The 16,465-nt window shown below is 54.5% G+C and overlaps 3 protein-coding genes across 9 annotated transcripts; 1 reads left to right on the forward strand and 2 right to left on the reverse strand.

Moving 5' to 3' along the window:
• Positions 1-61: 61 nt before the first annotated feature.
• Positions 62-3,856, forward strand: TMEM223 (transmembrane protein 223). Its single transcript, XM_022591724.3, has 2 exons — positions 62-412; positions 836-3,856. The coding sequence occupies exons 1-2, from the start codon at positions 97-99 to the stop codon at positions 1,126-1,128; spliced, it is 609 nt and encodes a 202-aa protein (XP_022447432.1). The 5' UTR covers positions 62-96; the 3' UTR covers positions 1,129-3,856.
• Positions 1,372-3,668, reverse strand: TMEM179B (transmembrane protein 179B). 2 transcript variants are annotated; one of them, XM_089914655.1, is made up of 5 exons: positions 3,505-3,668; positions 2,430-2,617; positions 2,215-2,346; positions 1,937-2,042; positions 1,372-1,716 (listed from the first exon to the last, which is right to left on the reverse strand). In XM_089914655.1, exons 1-5 carry the CDS (start codon positions 3,598-3,600, stop codon positions 1,555-1,557), a joined length of 684 nt encoding a protein of 227 aa, XP_089770781.1. In that variant the 5' UTR covers positions 3,601-3,668; the 3' UTR covers positions 1,372-1,554. The 2 variants fall into 2 exon arrangements, with proteins under 2 accessions (XP_089770781.1, XP_022447433.1); XM_022591725.3 differs by having other exon boundaries at positions 1,964-2,042; positions 3,505-3,663.
• TAF6L (TATA-box binding protein associated factor 6 like) lies at positions 3,613-15,438 on the reverse strand. 6 transcript variants are annotated; one of them, XM_022591716.3, is made up of 14 exons: positions 15,297-15,438; positions 15,093-15,147; positions 14,774-14,913; positions 14,499-14,558; positions 12,759-12,918; positions 12,329-12,415; positions 11,509-11,659; positions 11,303-11,353; positions 10,642-10,736; positions 9,105-9,179; positions 8,753-8,973; positions 8,269-8,401; positions 4,619-4,747; positions 3,613-4,500 (listed from the first exon to the last, which is right to left on the reverse strand). In XM_022591716.3, the coding sequence occupies exons 4-14, from the start codon at positions 14,504-14,506 to the stop codon at positions 3,730-3,732; spliced, it is 1,881 nt and encodes a 626-aa protein (XP_022447424.1). In that variant the 5' UTR covers positions 14,507-14,558; positions 14,774-14,913; positions 15,093-15,147; positions 15,297-15,438; the 3' UTR covers positions 3,613-3,729. The 6 variants fall into 6 exon arrangements, with proteins under 6 accessions (XP_022447424.1, XP_022447428.1, XP_022447425.1 ...); XM_022591720.3 differs by having other exon boundaries at positions 14,442-14,558; XM_022591717.3 differs by lacking the exon at positions 15,093-15,147.
• Between the last annotated feature and the right edge of the window lie 1,027 nt (positions 15,439-16,465).

Below are 16,465 nucleotides of genomic sequence, written 5' to 3' on the forward strand. Positions count from 1 at the left end.
CGCAAGCGCGGGCGGGGCCGACAGATGCACTCCGAGGGGGCGGGGGCGGGGCCAGCGGCAGGAAGTCCCGCCCCGGAAGCGGCGCCGCTCAGGGGCATGGCGGCTCTCGGGCGGCGGTGGCGTGTGCGGCCGTTCTTAACGCTGCAGTCCCTTGCCGCGCGCAGGGCTCTGCATGACGTGGCCCCGCCACGGGACGTGCTGCTCTTCGAGCACGAAGGGGGTCGCTTCTTCGCCGTCCTCGGGCTGTTCTGCGCTGGCCAGGGCGTCTTCTGGGCTTCCCTAGCCATTGCCGCCTTGGCCCGCCCGCCGGCCTCCACTCGGCCTCCAGGCGCCGAGTCCCCAGGCCGCGGCCGCCTGGACCTGCGCTCCGCGCTCTGGCGCTACGGCCTTGCCGTCGGCTGCGGCGCCATCGGTAAGGTGTGGTTTGCCTTCCCGGCATGGGTCGAGGAGGGCGGGCACAATCCTCTCCGCTTGGGCAAGAAGAGTAAGGGGCTCCCGACCCTCCAGGATGGACAGGCCACCCTCATAGGTGTGTGGTACACTGGAGTCGGACGTCCCCGAGCGCCAAGCCCTCGTACAGGTTCAGGCTGAAGTCTGCCTCTCACTCTGTGACCTTGAGCGAGTTGGTACTTACGCTCTGGACCCTGTTTTAAAATGGGTGTGAGTATCTATTAAGGCTTTTGGGAGGAATGACTAATACATGATGGGGGTATAGGAGGAGCTTAGTAAATGTTACTATCATCACAATTTTTTTTTTTTTTATTATTTGGGGGCACACGGTAAGGGTTGCTTCTTAGCTCTCCAGGGAAAACCCCAATCTTTGCTCTTCCTGCAGGTACCCTGGTACTTGGTGCTGGTCTTCTCTTTTCCTTCCGCTCTGTGCGCTCAGTGATGCTACAGGCTGGAGGGAAGCAAGTGACCCTCACCACTCATGCCCCCTTTGGCTGGGGTGCCCATTTTACAGTTCCCTTGGACCAAGTATCCTGCATGGCCCACCGGGGTGAAGTCCCTGCCATGTTGCCTCTGAAGGTCAAAGGCCGACGATTCTACTTCCTCTTGGACAAAGCTGGACACTTCCCCAACACGAAACTCTTTGACAACACTGTGGGTGCCTACCGTAGCTTGTGAAGAAACCACCTCAGGTCACTCACCCCTCCCAGAGGGGAATCAAAACTGAACCTTAGGGAATGGGGTGACAACCAGGGTCACACAAGAGGCCCCAAATTCATTAACAGCAAATAAAGGAGCAGTCATCCCAAGGGCAGCTACCTGTCAGTACCTCAAAGTTTTGATCCATGCCTGTTTCGCCTTCACTCCTTACTCCCATCCACCCTACCTACAGTGCTTTACACCAAGAACTCAGTACTGAGATGAAGAAAGAAAGTAATATAATACTTTGGTACAAAAACAGCTGTAGGAAGAGGGGGTCTGTTAATCATGTTTCCCTCCTGGAGGGAAAACTCAGGCTCCCAGCCGTGTGGGCCATGTGGGGGCAAGAGGACTGCAGGCACTTGGGCACGGAGTCTGGCGGCAGGAGTACTCTTTGGTTAGTCTTCAGGAATGGGAAAGGCGTGGCCCAACAAGAGCATCTGTCTCAGAGCTCCACACAGGGTCCCCCCTCTCCAGAGGCCGGTATGGAGTGGCTTCAGACTTCCACTGCACGACCTGGAGCACCAAGACCACGCACCACAATACCAGATTCACCCAAGAAGAGGTCTGTGGGAGACAGGAACAGGAGTGTGAGGAGTGGGCCCATCTCGAATCCAGTTCCACCCACACACCACTCTTAGCTGTTCACTGTCAGGCCGTCAAGCCTTCAGCTCCTCTCAGCCCCTCACTGGTGGGCCAAGCTCAGAGTACACTGGTGAGGACTCCTACACCTGCAGATTGTGTTATATGACTCATTGTGTGAATCTGTGTATCCCGCAATCTCCACCCAGTCTTTCATATCCCAGGACCTCACTTCAGCATTGTGTAGGTTGGAGTAAAACTGCAGAGCGGTTCCAGGGGGTATCCATGGAGTTTTCTGGGCATCAGAGCAGCTGTGAGGTCAAAGAGACAGTTGTGAGAAAGGGGAGACATACCCTAAATACCCTTGTGCTCCAGTGCCCCTTTGAGAACTGATGGGGATATAAAGCGGGGTGTATAGGATCCCCTCTACAGAGGGAAGGTAGCCAGTCAGCCCCAGCCAGGCTTCCCTCCCCCTCCCATTACCTAGTTATGTTCAGGGAGATGATGGATTTGCAGAGGGAACTGGTGCCAAATCGAAGGATGCAGGCAGACACTAAGACCAGGAAGATGGCTATAGCTGAGATGGCCAGTGCAATGCGGAGCCCTATCGGGCCTCTATAAGGAGGGAGAGAATAAACCTTGTGGTTGAGGTGGGACTCCTCCCATCTCAGCCCCCGGCCCTCGGAGTGGGCAGTCACCTGTGGGAATCCTCGATGCAGCTGCTGTAGACCCAGAAGAGCAGAAGCAGGAGACAGTAGAGGGCCAGCAGGCCAGAGGCCCCAGCCACAAAGTAGCAGAGAGATGGGGCCGAGGGTCGGGACAAGGCCAGGGAGGAGCCATTCAGGGCAGCCACACCATACAGGGGACAGCTGCCACTGAAGGAGCCCTGTGGAAAGAAGCTGCTGAGTCCTAGATTGCAGGCTGGTGCCTCTGGATGCAGGCTCATGGCAGGTGTTGGGGATAATCTAGACCAGGGCCGCTCTAGGGAGTTATTTGTGCACTGTCAGTTCCTGTTTCTGGGCCAGCAGATTAATGAGTCCTCTGGGGAAATCAAACCTGCAGTGAGTGGCCAGAAGGATCAGGAAATAGGCGGTAGGTATGAAATACAAAGAGCTTCAGAGTTGCCTCACAAGTTCTGGTCTCCCCTCGTGCAGAAATCCTAGAGTAGAACCAGAACTGTGTGACCTTCAGCTATCTCCGATGTTTTCTGATCTGTAAAACAGGCGTAATAGCGCCTACTTATAGGGATTAAATGAACCTGTTTATTAACATGATTGCCTGGCTGCGATAAACACTCGGCCTAAACGTTTGGCTTCTGCTACATCACTATTTTGCCATTTAACACATTCTGTTGCAACCATTTGCTAGTGTGGTCATCTCCACTACGCTAAGCTTTATTTCTTGGAGTAGCTCAGCACAACAGTGTCTGATTTAGGGGGCCCTGCACCAACTTGTTTCACAGCCAGGGTGACGTTATGCAGAGGGAGTCACCAGGCCGGGCTATATCTCATGCTGTTAAGACTCTCCTGAGGACTCGTTCCTTTGGCCAGAGTATGACCTGGGCGGACGGATCGACAGAGCGCGTTTACCGCCGATGCAACTCCGCCGCCGACCAGCCCCACCCGGCCCACCGGCTGAGAGGAGCAGCGCGCCAGAACCCGCCCCCCCCCGCCCCCGCCCCCGGCCCGGACAGCAGCGGACTCTCCGTGTCAGGATCGGCCTGCCCGCCCCCGCTGACCCGGCCCGACGGCCGGCCCCGTCCCACAGCCCCACCTGGGTCCGAGTCAGTGCCGCGGCCGCCACGGCTCCGCACACGAAGGCGGTAGCAAAGAACACGAGCTCGACGCGCTGCAGCCAAGAGAGAGCCATGGCTCCCTCGTCACCAGGAAGCGCCGCCGTGGGAGCCAACCGCCCAAGCCCCGCCTCATCCGGCGCGACCCACGAGCGCGGAGACGTCACTTCCGGGCGCGGGATTTATTCACAGGGGCCAGTGCCGCCTCACAGCGGCAGGTACAGCGAGTAGTCCGAGAGCGCCCAGCGGCGGGCCGGGCGGCCGGTGCGGCCGATCATGGGCAGCTTCTGCACGTAACGGGAGGCCGGGCTGGGCCCGTACGGCGCGGGGAAGGCAGTCTGGAAGAGGCGCCCGCGGCATCGCCTCCCTGCTTGCCGCCCGGCGATGATGAAACGGAAGTGAGGGGCACCGCGCGGGGCGAAACGGCTCTTCTGGAAGACGTCGCGGGTGCCGGCGCCCGGGCCCTGCTGCCGGGGCGCCCCCCGCGCCCGGTGCACGCGCGGCAGCGGCCTGCTCTCAGAGGCGGTGGGGGCAGAGGCCGACGGGGGGCCTCCGCCCCGGGGGCTCTCGTCGCCCTGCGGGCTGACCATGGCGTTGGCGGTCAGCTGCGGCATCTTCCGCACCGAGTCCGGGGCGGCCGCCGGCTCCTTCTTGTCCCCAGGCGGCCGCGGGGCCGTGGGCGCGGGCTGACCCGTGCCAAAGCGGGTGGCCAAGCTGTCACCGAAGAAGGCGTAGAGCTCCCGGTAGATGTCCGCCAGGGTCACCGAAGGGGAAGGAGCCTCCGGCCCCGCGCCTCCTGGCGGCAGCGGGAGACCAGACCCAAAGCCGGGCTCTGCGCTGCCCCCGGAGGGAGACTCCTGCAGGAGAAGGCTGTCCCAGGGCAGGTCGTCTGAGCGGCGGCAGCCCCTGCTGCCTGGCCCACCCTTGTTGGGCTCTGCTGCCTGGGCCTTCCTCTTCAGCAGTCGTTCTACGGCCACCTGCAAGAGCAGGGGGACTAGGATAGGAGGAACCTGGGCCTATCAAGTGTTCCAAAGTAAGCCCGCTGAGCTGCTGTGCTCATGCAGGGAGGAGAGGCTGGAAGGGGCTGGCACTCACCAGAATGGCTCCATAGACTTTGTGCCCATCTGCTTTAACCTGGGCATTCGATACTGAATAATCATCTAGCACAGCCTGCAAATTTGTCCAGTAAGTGGACAGGTGTGGGTACAGGACTCGCTCTACTGCCTGGAAGGGAGAGAAGAATGCAGTGAGTGCCTCTTTTTTGCTTATCGCCTCCCAAGTACCATTTCCCCTGAAAGATCTACTTTTATCTCCGGTACTGAATTTAGGGCTCAATCCTAAATTCCCTGCTTGGCATATTCAGCCACCGTTTGGAAGCTCCTGGATGCCCAAGCCTTAATTAATTAAGCCCTGGGAACAAAGATCGGGTACAAAGACATACAAAACCAATACAAATTGACCCCACTATCACTGACGTATGTGCCAAAGGCTAAGAGGGTATAAGTAATGCCCCCTGGTAACAGAGAACTTTAGTGGCCAGCTGCTACCCTATACAGCCAATAATGTCCTGGCATAGATGCAACCTGGAACTCAGTTCAAACCACTTGTGCAAAAACAAACAACTGGGCTTCCCCGGTGGTGCAGTGGTTGAGAGTCCACCTGCCGATGCAGGGGACGCGGGTTCGTGCCCCGGTCCGGGAAGATCCCACATGCCGCGGAGCGGCTGGGCCCGTGAGCCATGGCCGCTGAGCCTGCACGTCCGGAGCCTGTGCTCCGCAACGGGAGAGGCCACAACAGTGAGAGGCCCGCGTACCGCAAAAAACAAACAACTGATCAGAGACCTGGACTCTGATTATATAATTTAAAATCCTATGTTTAATTTAGGGGAAAGCAATTAAGACTTCACAGAGCAGGTGACGTTTGTGACAGGCTTATATGGATAAGTTCTTTGGTTAGCCACAGACTGAGAATTTGAAAATGTTGATAAAATTAACAAGTTCCTAGAAAAATAAAACTTAATGCTGATTCAAGAAAGATGAAAGCGGGCTTCCCTGGTGGCGCAGTGGTTGAGAGTCCGCCTGCCGATGCAGGGGACACGGGTTTGTGCCCCGGTCCGGGAAGATCCCACATGGCACGGATCGGCTGCGTGCGTGAGCCGTGGCCGCTGAGCCTGCGCGTCTGGAACCTGTTGCTCCGCAACGGGAGAGGCCACAACAGTGAGAGGCCCGCGTACCGCAAAAAAAAAAAAAAAAAAAAAAAAAAAGGAAAGATGAAAGCTTGGGACTTCCCTGGTGGTCCAGTGGTACAGAATCTGCCTTACAATGCAGGGGGTGTGGGTTTGATCCCTGGTCAGGGAACTAAGATCCCACATGCTGCGGGGCAACTAAGCCTCTGTGCCACAACTACTGAGCTCACGCACCTCAACTAGAGCCCCACGCGCTCTGGAACCCGTGTGCCACAAGTAGAGAGAAGCCTACACGCCGCAACGAAAGATCCCGCCTGCCACAACTAAGACCCGACGCAGCCAAAAATAAATGAAATAAAGAGATCTTTAAAAACAAAATATGAAAGCTCAAATAATTCTGTAACCATAGTAGTTAAAAATATAACCACAAAACACCATGCCAGAATTTACAGTCGACAGACACTCAAGGAAAAGAGCGTCTCAATAAAATAAAATTTAATTTAAAAATAAAAAGTATAAAAAATAAATACTCCTTCCCTACCTCATCCCATAAAGCCAGTATAACCCTGATACTAAAACCATGTAAGGACAGTACATGAGGAAACTTAATGATTGATTTCACTCATAGAGATAAATCATTTTAAATTTTAGTAAAGGGCTTCTCTGGTTAAGAACCCGCCTGCCAATGCAGGGGACATGGGTTCGAGCCCTGGTCCAGGAAGATCCTACATGCCGTGGAGCAACTAAGCCCATGCGCCACAACTACTGAGCCTGCGCTCCAGAGCCCACGAGCCACAACTACTGAGCCCATGTGCCACAACTACTGAAGCCCATGCACCTAGAGCCCGTGCTCCACAACAAGAGAAGCCACCGCAATGAGAAGACCACGCACCAAAACGAAGAGTAGCCCCTGCTCGCTGCAACTAGAGAAAGCCCATGCACAGCAACAAAGACCCAATGCAAACAAAAATAAATAATAATTTAAAAAGTAATAAAATTTTAGTAAAGCCAACAGTATATAAAAAATGTATTATATTCCAATAAAAGTTTTGCATTTTTTAAAAGACTATAGCATGACTAAATTGAGTTTATCCTAGAAATGTAAAGATGGTTTACTATTAGAAAATCTGTATAGGGAATTCCCTGGCAATCCAGTGGTTAGGACTCAGCGCTTTCACGGCTGGGGCTGGGGTTCATTCCCTGGTTGGGGAACTAAGATCCTACAAGCTGTGTGATACAGACAAAAAAAAACAAAAACCAAAAACCCACTATGTATACAATTAATCACATTAACAGATAAAAGCAGGAAAACCTTAGGATCAATTCAAAAGATACAGAAAGAGCATTTGATAAAAGTTAACATAAAGTAATAATAAAACTAAGAATAAAATTTCCTTAACCTGAGGAAGGTATCTATCTATAAACACACAAAGTAAACATCAGGCTAAATAGGAAAGGTTACTGTTAACCCTTTTTTTAAAATCGGAAATGAGACAAGGATGCCCATTATCATCATATGTAAAATGATATTAGTGATCCTAACAATAAAATAATAAAAAGAAATTAAAGGCATTAGGTTTGGGAATTCCCTGGTGGCCCAGTGGTTAGGACTCCACACTTTCACTGCCAAGGGCCCAGGTTCGATCCCTGGTCAGGAAACTAAGATCCCACAAGCCATGTGGTGTGTCCCCACCCCCGCAAAAAAAAGAGAGAATTCAAAAAAATAAAGGCGGGCTTCCCTGGTGGCGCAGTGGTTGAGAGTCCGCCTGCCAATGGAGGGGACGCGGGTTCGTGCCCCGGTCCAGGAAGATCCCACATGCCGCGGAGCCGCTAGGCCCGTGAGCCATGGCCGCTGAGCCCGCGCGTCCGGAGCCTGTGCTCCGCAACGGGAGAGACCACAACAGTGAGAGGCCCGTGTACCCCAAAAATAAATAAATAAATAAATAAGTATATATAAAGGCATAAGGTTTAAAAAAGACAAAGCTGTCATTATTTGCACGATATGATCTACCTTAAAAACCCAGCATAATCCACAGTTAAAAATGATAGTTTAATAAAGTAGCTGAATCCATACACAAGTCAATTGTGTTTCTATACACCAGTAAGAAATTAATACCATGAAAAGAAGACACCATTACAACAGTATCAAAAATAGCAGGAGGGCTTCCCTGGTGGCGCAGTGGTTGAGAGTCCGCCTGCCGATGCAGGGGACGCGGGTTCGTGCCCCGGTCCGGGAAGATCCCACATGCCGCGGAGCGGCTGGGCCCGTGAGCCATGGCCGCTGAGCCTGCGCGTCCGGAGCCTGTGCTCCGCAACGGGAGAGGCCGCAGCAGTGAGAGGCTCACATACCGCAAAAAAAATAAATAAATAAAAGCAAGAATCTAGGAATAAACTGAATAAAGTATTTGTAGGTTCTCTTCAGGGAAAATTATGAAAGGATCCTGAAAGACAGTGAAAGACCTAAAAAAATGAAGAGAGATGACAGGTTCTTGGACAAGAAAGACTTTCTAACTACAAATGGGAGCTCTTACAGCTCTGCGAGAAAAGCCAGGGTCCTCACCTTCCAGCCAAGGGCGTGCAGCCCCACCACAGCCCCGTAGTGAGAGCAGAGAGGCCTCACAGGATCTGCCAAGACCTTCTGCAGGGAGAGCAGGATCTGCTGATAGAGGCCACTTACAAGGTCCCCATGAGTCCTGCGGGAGCAACATTCAGTCAGGGGAATGAGGCACAGCACTGCCCAGCTGTACTCAAGTCCCAGCACACAGAGAAAACAGCACCTGTATGGCACGCTTGGGTGAGTGAAAGAGGCGTCTGGGCCGAGAGGCCCAGGACCTGAGGGCTGATGGACCAAACCCCTGGCACGTTCGTCACCCATTTGCAGAATCCCCGGGTTCACGGCACACCAGCTTGGAAGATCGAAGGGAAGAGACTCCCGACCTCTCAACATAGAGCCTCAAAGCCAGAAGTTTCACCCCATCTCCTACCCCAACCCACTCAGCTCTGCAGCAGTCCTGCCCTTTGATCAGCACTGGCCCAGCAGCTACCAGAAGATGTGACTGAGCAGGAGGGCAGCTCCATCCCGCAGAGTCCAGTGGTCATTCAGCGGGTTGATGGAGGCAGCCAGTGGCTCCAGGACACAGTAGAGGACACTGCCTACCAGGGAGCGGACATAGGGCCCCAGGCAGAGGTGTGGGTTCCGAACTAGGCTCCGTGCCACTTGCAAGAGCCGGTGTAGCTGCTCCAGGTCGTGGCTTACAGATTTCACCTGTTGGGAGTAGAGGGGTGCTTAGGGGACACAAGGGCGCACAAGAGCCTGCTCTTCTGGTGGCACCTGCCGTGAGCCCTAGAGGCTGCTGCATCATCTCCTCCCCACAAAACCACATAAACCCCACTTACCCCACTGACCACATAAACAAAGTACGGCAGGAGCGCTGCAATCTTCGAGTTGGTCTGCAAGTCCTGGAGGGCGACCTGAAGTGGAAGGGGCCACGCTGCACTGTCCACCAGCCCCAAGTATACACTGACATTACTTTTTAAAGAACAATTTAGCACCTATGTAGTAAGATTTTAAACGTTCAAACTCTGTGACTCAGCAATTCTACAGATTTAACCCACTACAAAAGAAACCCACTCACACATACCCACATACAGATAGCACTGTCTGTAATGTAATAATAAAAAACTGAATGCAACCTAAATGTGCAACATATTTCTAACTGAGTAAAGCAATTATTCTAAAACCAGACGTTTAGTATACTACCACTGGTTGATGGTAAACTATGTATAGTTTACACATACAAAAAAGAAGGCTGAGTGGGTGATTCTACAGAATTTCACTTTCTACTTTGCATGATTTTATATTACAGTACTTCTATTATAAACATATGCTGGTATTACTTTTTTTTTTTTGGCTGCATTGGGTCTTAGTTGTGGCATAACAGCTCCTCCCTAGTTGTGGCGTGTGAGCTCAGTAGTTGCAGCACATAGGCTTAGTTGCCCCGCGGCATGTGGGACCTTAGTTCCCCGACCAGGTATCGAACCCATGTCCCCTGCATTGGAAGGCAGATTCTCAACCACTGGACCACCAGGGAAGTCCCCTGGTATTACTTTGATAAGCAGAAAAAAGAGAGTAGGTAAATGAGTAAAACCATCTTAGCCCTGAGCCTCCACCACCTGTGCCCTTCCAACTCCTCTGGATAAAGACCTAAGTTCAGGTTCTGGGAAAGCGGACAGCAGCTAGAGAGGAAGGAGCTCAGCTCCCAGGCCCCACATCCAGCCACTGCACTGTTGCCTGGGGACCAGCAGCCAAGTTTCTAAGGCAGGAAGTATAGTAACAACAGTCCTAACTTTGCAAGGGAAACAACGGCAGCAGCGAGACATGGAAGATGTAAAACCCTCAAACAGAGAGAGGCCACATGGCCAAGCAGACCATCAAACTAGTCCTCGTCTGACTCTGGACAGAAGAGGCCTGGCACAGGTGCTGTCCAGCGGGCCCTGTGGAGCCCAAGAGGCTAAAGCAGCAGGGCTGGCATGAGGTCTGGCCAAGCACCCTAACCTGGCTCCCTCTACTTCCTCTTCTTTCCCTCTCAAGTCCAGGCAAATGAAAGCTACCATGTGGATGCCCCATGTGGCTCCAGGTCAACAGATGCCCCAAAGGGTGGGCTCTGGATTAAGGTGTGGGGAGCTGACCACCTGAGCCCCCCACAGCGCCCTGCTGAGCTGCCCATTCCCTAAGGAACAAGGGTTCCTACTAGAGTAGGAAGAGGAGTCAGCGCTGGCGGAGGGCCAGCCACAGAGCACCACGCCACCACCAAGAGCAGCTTCTGCCCACATCAGTCACTCAGTGTTCAGAGGACAGAAGGAGGCATCTGAAGGAATTCCATGAGGATTTGAAAGTTGGACTTTGTGCCCCAGTTCAGGCCCACGTGCTCACCTTCATCAGCTGTGGATCATCCCCCAGCACAGCCCGAGTCACTTGCTGGTAGTACTTGAGAAGGTCATCAGTCAGTGAAGACACAGCACTGGGCACTGCCAGAGGGTGGGCAGAAGGTGGTCAGGGTGGAGCCCTGCCCTCTCCCAGCCTCCCCGCCTCCCCCCAACAACCACCGCCATTCCCACAATCCCACAAGGAGCCCATTCCTACAGGACGCCCAGAGCACAGCGTCGCCAGCCCCTCTGAGCAGCCTGCTCAGCCCTGACCTTGCAAGCTCTCCACACCCAGCTCTGTACGCTGCCTCCCACCTGTCCTCTGCTGGGCAGACTCCTGCTTAGTCCCCAGGTTCCAAGGTCATAAGCCTCAGGCTCTGTGAAGCTCCGTTCAGCAGACCCTGGAAGTGTGACACCTCAGGGACCCCAGCAAGCTGCCTAGACTTCTGTACTAGCACCCAACATGGCATCATGATCGGTCTTAAGTCTGGGACACTATCTCCCAACTCTGAGGCCTCTGGGCAGGGAGCAGTGCCCACTCAGGGCAGGCACCCCTTAGGCACGGAAAATTCTTGTCAGGTGAAGACTCAGAGGTGTAGAGGCACCACCCTCTGCTCCTGATGGAGGAACATCCAGGCAGAGGGCCCATTCCCCACACTGCCCCTTACCCGATCCTTGAGGGGCCAGGTTCCCTTTGCCATCTAGGTAGGAGACATGAACTAGAACCAGAGCAGAGAGATGGGTCAGCCTGGGGTTCGGCCCCTTGTAATACCACCCACCCTTCTGAGTTCCGCCCCATCCACCAGCCAGCCCATCACCACTCCTCCGACAACCCAACTCCTGTCCCCACCCCATGCATGACCCCGGCGGTCACCTCTCACAGCTGTCTCGGCGCAGCCTTTGGGGATGTTGGTGGCCAGGGCCAGCTCCACCAGGTTCACCTCTCGGTCCTCGGGGAAGTAGAGCTCACCCTCCCTGGCAGGGCGCAGGGGCAGCACCTCCTGGGACCCATAACCACACACAGCCTGAGTGAAGAGATGACTGGGCTGAATCCAGGGAGGGAAGAGGTGCTCTACCAACCAGGGCACGAAGCCTATGTTTGCGGGAAGTCCAGAGGTCCTGAGAAGAGGGGGGATGCCCAGGGATCCAGGCCCTTCACTGGGAACTTGGCCGGAGCATCCGGTATTCGCTGAGTCAAGGAGTAGCATGTGGTCCCTCCTCACGGATCCACAGGGACTCAGAACCCCACCCACAGGCCGCTGGTCTTCCACCTCACACTTGCCCAACTTTGAAAACCCTCCTCTCTTCTAACCCTCCCCTCTTCTTCCCTGGACCCACTGCCCCGGAACAACTGTGCAGGACATTCCAACCCCTACACTTGTGCTCAGGCTCCTCCCTCACCCAGAATGCCCTCTTTTCCTTGTGACTTAGTCTAATCCCAGCCTCCCTTTCAGGTTCAGCTCAAGTTCCATCTCTTCCAAGAAACCTTCCCTAACCTCCTGGTCTCCGTGGCCGCCTCTCCCTCTCTGAACTCCTGGCCCTTGGGGGCTGGGCCCAGCACATGTGCTGTGGTGGCTGTGACCTTCCCTCGTGTGTGCACTGGGTCTTCACATCTCGCTGCACTGCCAGCCCCGAGCTGGGCGTGCAGGAGGGCTCGTGCCAACCGAGCCTTCTGCAGCCGGCACCCCACTCACCTCCACACTGCTCCATCTGAGGGCCCGGTTGAAATCCTCGACAGTCAGCTTCCGCCGTTTGGTATGTTTCATGAATTGAGAGCTATTCTGGGAGCCGAGGAACAGAGTCAGTCAAGGGACAGGAAACAGGGGGCAAACAACTCCCAACGTCACATCCCCTCCCTGTGACTCAGTTTCTCATGTGCAGGATGTGACTATGAACCTGCCTGGCCCACCCAGCAGGCATGTGGTGAGCAGCACACGAGAAGACGCCCAGCAAGCGCTTTGCTCGCTGGAAGCCCAGCGGGCTGGAAGCGGGCTCTGGAGAGGGCGGGGACAGCCTCCACTGCACTCCCTCTGAGCAGGGAGTAGGTACCTGACATATACTTGCTGAATAAACCCCCGGGGGAGGGGGTAGTCAAAGGGAGGGACAAGGAGAGGGGGAGTGTACCTGGGTGGCCTCTCTGAGACGGTAGCACACGTCCTCTGCGAGCAGGGCCGCCACCTCATCACTCAGCTCCAGGCCTGTGCTCTCTGCCATGAGCCGGACGGACTCCCGAGGGATCTCCACGAACCGCCGCTCTTCTCGCTCCGACATGGCCCCGATGGAACTGGGAGTGGGGAGGGAGGTGTGAAAGGCCAGCCCAGGCTCCCTCAGAGCCTGTGAGCCGGACTCAAGGCCCTCGAAACCAGTCTTGCTGCTCTTTGCTCCAGAATCCCTGAACAAGGAGTCACGATGGCTCTGAGTGTCCAGGTGAGGAAACCTGAGGCTCAGAGCAAGAAACGGACTTGAGCTGGACCAGAGGGCAGACAACAGGGCCACCTGAGAAACTGCCTGGCCTTGGGTTGCACAGAACTGGGTCCCAGCCCTGCTCTACCACCTCCGATGTGAACCCGCTGAGACCCTCATCAGTCTGAGCCCTGGGAAAATAGTGGCAATAATCCCTGCCCTCCCTAACTCACAGGGCTGAGGTGAGGATGAAAGGAAATGAGGTAGCAGAAACTCAGGGTCTAGAACGCTACACAAATGGAAAATGTTACGATCACTAATAATAAACAAAAACTTCATGCCTTCTTCCTTCTGATCCTTGCTACAATTGCTACGGACTAAACACTGATGAAAAAACTTTTACCCCCATAGTCCCTTGCTCAAAAGTCTTCCATACTTCTCCACCACTCCTAAAAGGAAAGTCCCAGCTCCCTGGCTCAGCATACCATGTTTGGTCCCAAATCCCCACAGCTGATCAAGCTGACCCGTCCCCCCAGTAAGGCTGCCTCGTGTCTTCCAACCTACCTTGCACCCCACTGCCAGGGCTTGGGCTGGTCTGTCCCCCACCTTACTCCAAGCCCCCACACCCTCCTCTTTCTTTCCTAAGGCAGAAGCAGCCTGTCCTTTGAGTTCTTCCTGCCCCATGTGCCATCTGGGACTGTCAGGCTTTTAGTAGCTGGGCTTTCTGCCCATGTGTCTGGTCGTCCCCAGTTCGGCTATGAGCCCTAAAAGCAGAAACCTGCTCTTCCGTTCACAGGATATGGCAGAATAAGAAGGCACGAAAACAGCACAGCCCACAATTAGAAGGTTGGCCCTCACGGACCAAAGTGAGGCATCAGCACCATGGGCAGCGACGCCCACCCAGCTTCACGGTGACCCACCCAGGCACTGCCCCACCACTCCTCTCTGACAAGGCTCAGTGGGTCACCAGTGACCTCCAGGTCCCTAAATCCAGTGGGCACCCTACCTGGTCTCCCTGCAGCATTTCTCCCAATGGCTCCTCATTGCCTTTGGAATAAAACACTAACCTGTACCATGGCTCCAAGGCCCTGCATGTGTGGCTACATCTGCAAACACCTCTTTCCACTCTCTCGTGTTCTGCATACCCGTGGCCTCTTTCCATTTCCTCAAAAACACCTTATTTCAGGACACTCATACACTGTTTCCTGGACTTGAAACGCTCTCCTCCCCCACCCCCAATCCCTTTGTCCACTGAGCTCCTAGTCGCTCCTTCAGATGTCAGTCTCAAATGTCGCTTGCTCGGGGAACTCTTCTCAGACCCCCACCATGGGCCTGTACTTTACCTCCCAAAGCAGTTGACAGTTTGTAATTATACACTTGTGTAACTTTCCGATTAACACCTACCTCCCCACTAGATTGTAAGCTCCATGCCAGCAAGGATCATCATGCCTTTTTGCTCACCTTTGCATCCCCCGCGTCAGGCACTGCGTCTGCACATAACACGCCCTCAATAAACACTTGCTGAAAAAACGAATAAAGAATAGCGATTTTTCTAAGCACATGCTATGCCCGAGGCACCGAGCTAAGTGCTTTACATGGCTTACGCCTCATTCTGTCCACATTAACAATGCGATAGGTATTATGTAAGTATTATGTCTATTTCACAGCCAAGGAAATCAAAGCTCAAAGAGGTTAAATGTTAAATGACTTTCCCAAAATCATCCGGCGACCACTACCTGGGTAGGGAGCAAGAACTCAACTATCGTTCTAATCATGAGGAGCGACGGGCTGTGTGGGGAACAAGGCCTGGATTCCCAGCCAGGAAACGAGGCGTTGGAAAGCCGCCAACGGATAATTGTCAAGCTTCTTTCTCCACCTGTAAAATGGGAGCACGATGTCCTGCCCACACGGAAGGCGCCGAGGGGTTTTCCCTGTTACGTGCCCACATTACAATCCACAAAGTCCGGGCTCCGACCAAGGTCTCCCGCTCTTCAACCTCCTCTCCTCCACATCCTCAGCCACTAGCCATACTGTTAACAAGGCGTGAGAACTGACCTCTACCGGTCTCCGTGATGCGAATCCTCCCACCCGGCCTCGCTTCACGCCAGATCTAGAGGTGGTGGGGTACGGGGGAGGAGGTCAGAGGTTACAGAACTTGGGTCACGTGGTCAGCGAAGGGGGCGGGCCCCCAGCGGAGCTGGCTCCCAGGCCGGTGAGCGCGCGGTCCACAGCAGGACGGGCCTTCGAGGGCCTGCTCACCTGAGGGCTCCGGCACGGCGAAGGCGGTTACCGGGACGGCGGTATCTGTGACGGCGACGGTGGTGGCGGCGGCGCTGGCGCCCTCTCACTCAGCTCGCACTAATTCCCTCTCTCGGCGCTCAGACTCCGCCCTCTACAAACACAGCCAATCGACGAGCGCCTTGAGGAGTTCCCGCCCACCAAAAGACTTCCCGCTACCCGATTGGTCACTGTGATGGCGCTGTGAAAGGCTCAGGGCGCCAGAGGTCACGTGATGCTGAAGACTCGCGCTTCTTAAAGCAACAGCTCTTGGGAGCTTTGCGGGGTGGGTATGGTTCGGTGTACGTTTTAATAACCATGTTCTCGAGGAAAGCGTCTGCATTCCCTTGTTTACTCCTGAGTTTCCGAGCACTTGCATTTACACGAATGCATTGATGCTTTAGACTTCGGCGTCTGCGTTAGTTTTGCTGCCCGCTTGGTGGGGATCAGCTTACCTCTCGCACATCACCTGCCACTTCCCCTTCCCGAAGGTTGGGCTCTCAGTAGGTATTCTCTGCCGGCAAAACGGTTTTCTGACTGGGCCAAACACACCCCGTGCAAGCTCTAGACTCCAGGGCTCTACCCATTCGGGCACCCTACCTCGTATCCTCCCCATTTCTGTCCAATAAGCCAAAAATAAGCCCTCACCTACCTCGCACACTTCCTTGACCGTTTTTCACGTACACGCTTTCCCGAACTTGGACAGTTCTCAATTGAAAAGCAGGGGGCTTAGTGAGTCAGACCGACACGGGTTCAAACTCTGATAGTGCTTTTGAGCAAACTACTTAAGCGCATTTCCCCCATCTACAAAATGGAGTGATAATACCCACCTCACAGGGTTATTGTAGATTAAATGAGATAAAATGTAGATTGACAGTTGGTAGTTGAATTTTCATTCACACATCACGGGGCAGACAGTGATTTAATTCCTTTATGTTCATCCAAGATGGGACCATTTAGGGCTTCCCTGGTGGCGCAGTGGTTGAGAGTCCACCTGCCGATGCAGGGGACACGGGTTTGTGCCCCGGTCCGGGAAGATCCCACATGCCGCGGAGCGGCTGGGCCTGTGAGCCATGGCCGCTGAGCCTGCGCGTCCGGAGCCTGTGCTCCGCAACGGGAGAGGCCACAACAGTGAGAGGCCCGCGTACCGC

The sequence above is a fragment of the Delphinapterus leucas genome, chromosome 7 (genome assembly GCF_059928025.1).
Source record: "Delphinapterus leucas isolate spDelLeu-1000000601 "Yukka" chromosome 7, BTC_Dleu_Yukka2, whole genome shotgun sequence".
Classification (NCBI taxonomy): Eukaryota; Metazoa; Chordata; class Mammalia; order Artiodactyla; family Monodontidae; genus Delphinapterus; species Delphinapterus leucas.

What these genes read in the sequence shown, in the direction of transcription:
- TMEM223 (XM_022591724.3), top strand. Translation starts at nt 97, where the DNA reads ATGGCGGCTCTCGGGCGGCGGTGGCGTGTGCGGCCGTTCTTAACGCTG. An exon ending in CGTCGGCTGCGGCGCCATCG is followed by an intron (nt 413 to 835) that starts GTAAGGTGTGGT and finishes CTCTTCCTGCAG; the next exon opens with GTACCCTGGTACTTGGTGCT.
- TMEM179B (XM_089914655.1), bottom strand. Translation starts at nt 3,600, where the DNA reads ATGGCTCTCTCTTGGCTGCAGCGCGTCGAGCTCGTGTTCTTTGCTACC. An exon ending in ATCTCCCTGAACATAACTAG is followed by an intron (nt 2,043 to 2,214) that starts GTAATGGGAGGG and finishes TTGACCTCACAG; the next exon opens with CTGCTCTGATGCCCAGAAAA. An exon ending in CCTGGGATATGAAAGACTGG is followed by an intron (nt 1,717 to 1,936) that starts GTGGAGATTGCG and finishes TGTCTCCCACAG; the next exon opens with ACCTCTTCTTGGGTGAATCT.
- TAF6L (XM_030763783.2), bottom strand. An exon ending in GTCTCAGAGAGGCCACCCAG is followed by an intron (nt 12,416 to 12,758) that starts GTACACTCCCCC and finishes CTCGGCTCCCAG; the next exon opens with AATAGCTCTCAATTCATGAA. An exon ending in CGCCGAGACAGCTGTGAGAG is followed by an intron (nt 11,354 to 11,508) that starts GTGACCGCCGGG and finishes CTCTGGTTCTAG; the next exon opens with TTCATGTCTCCTACCTAGAT.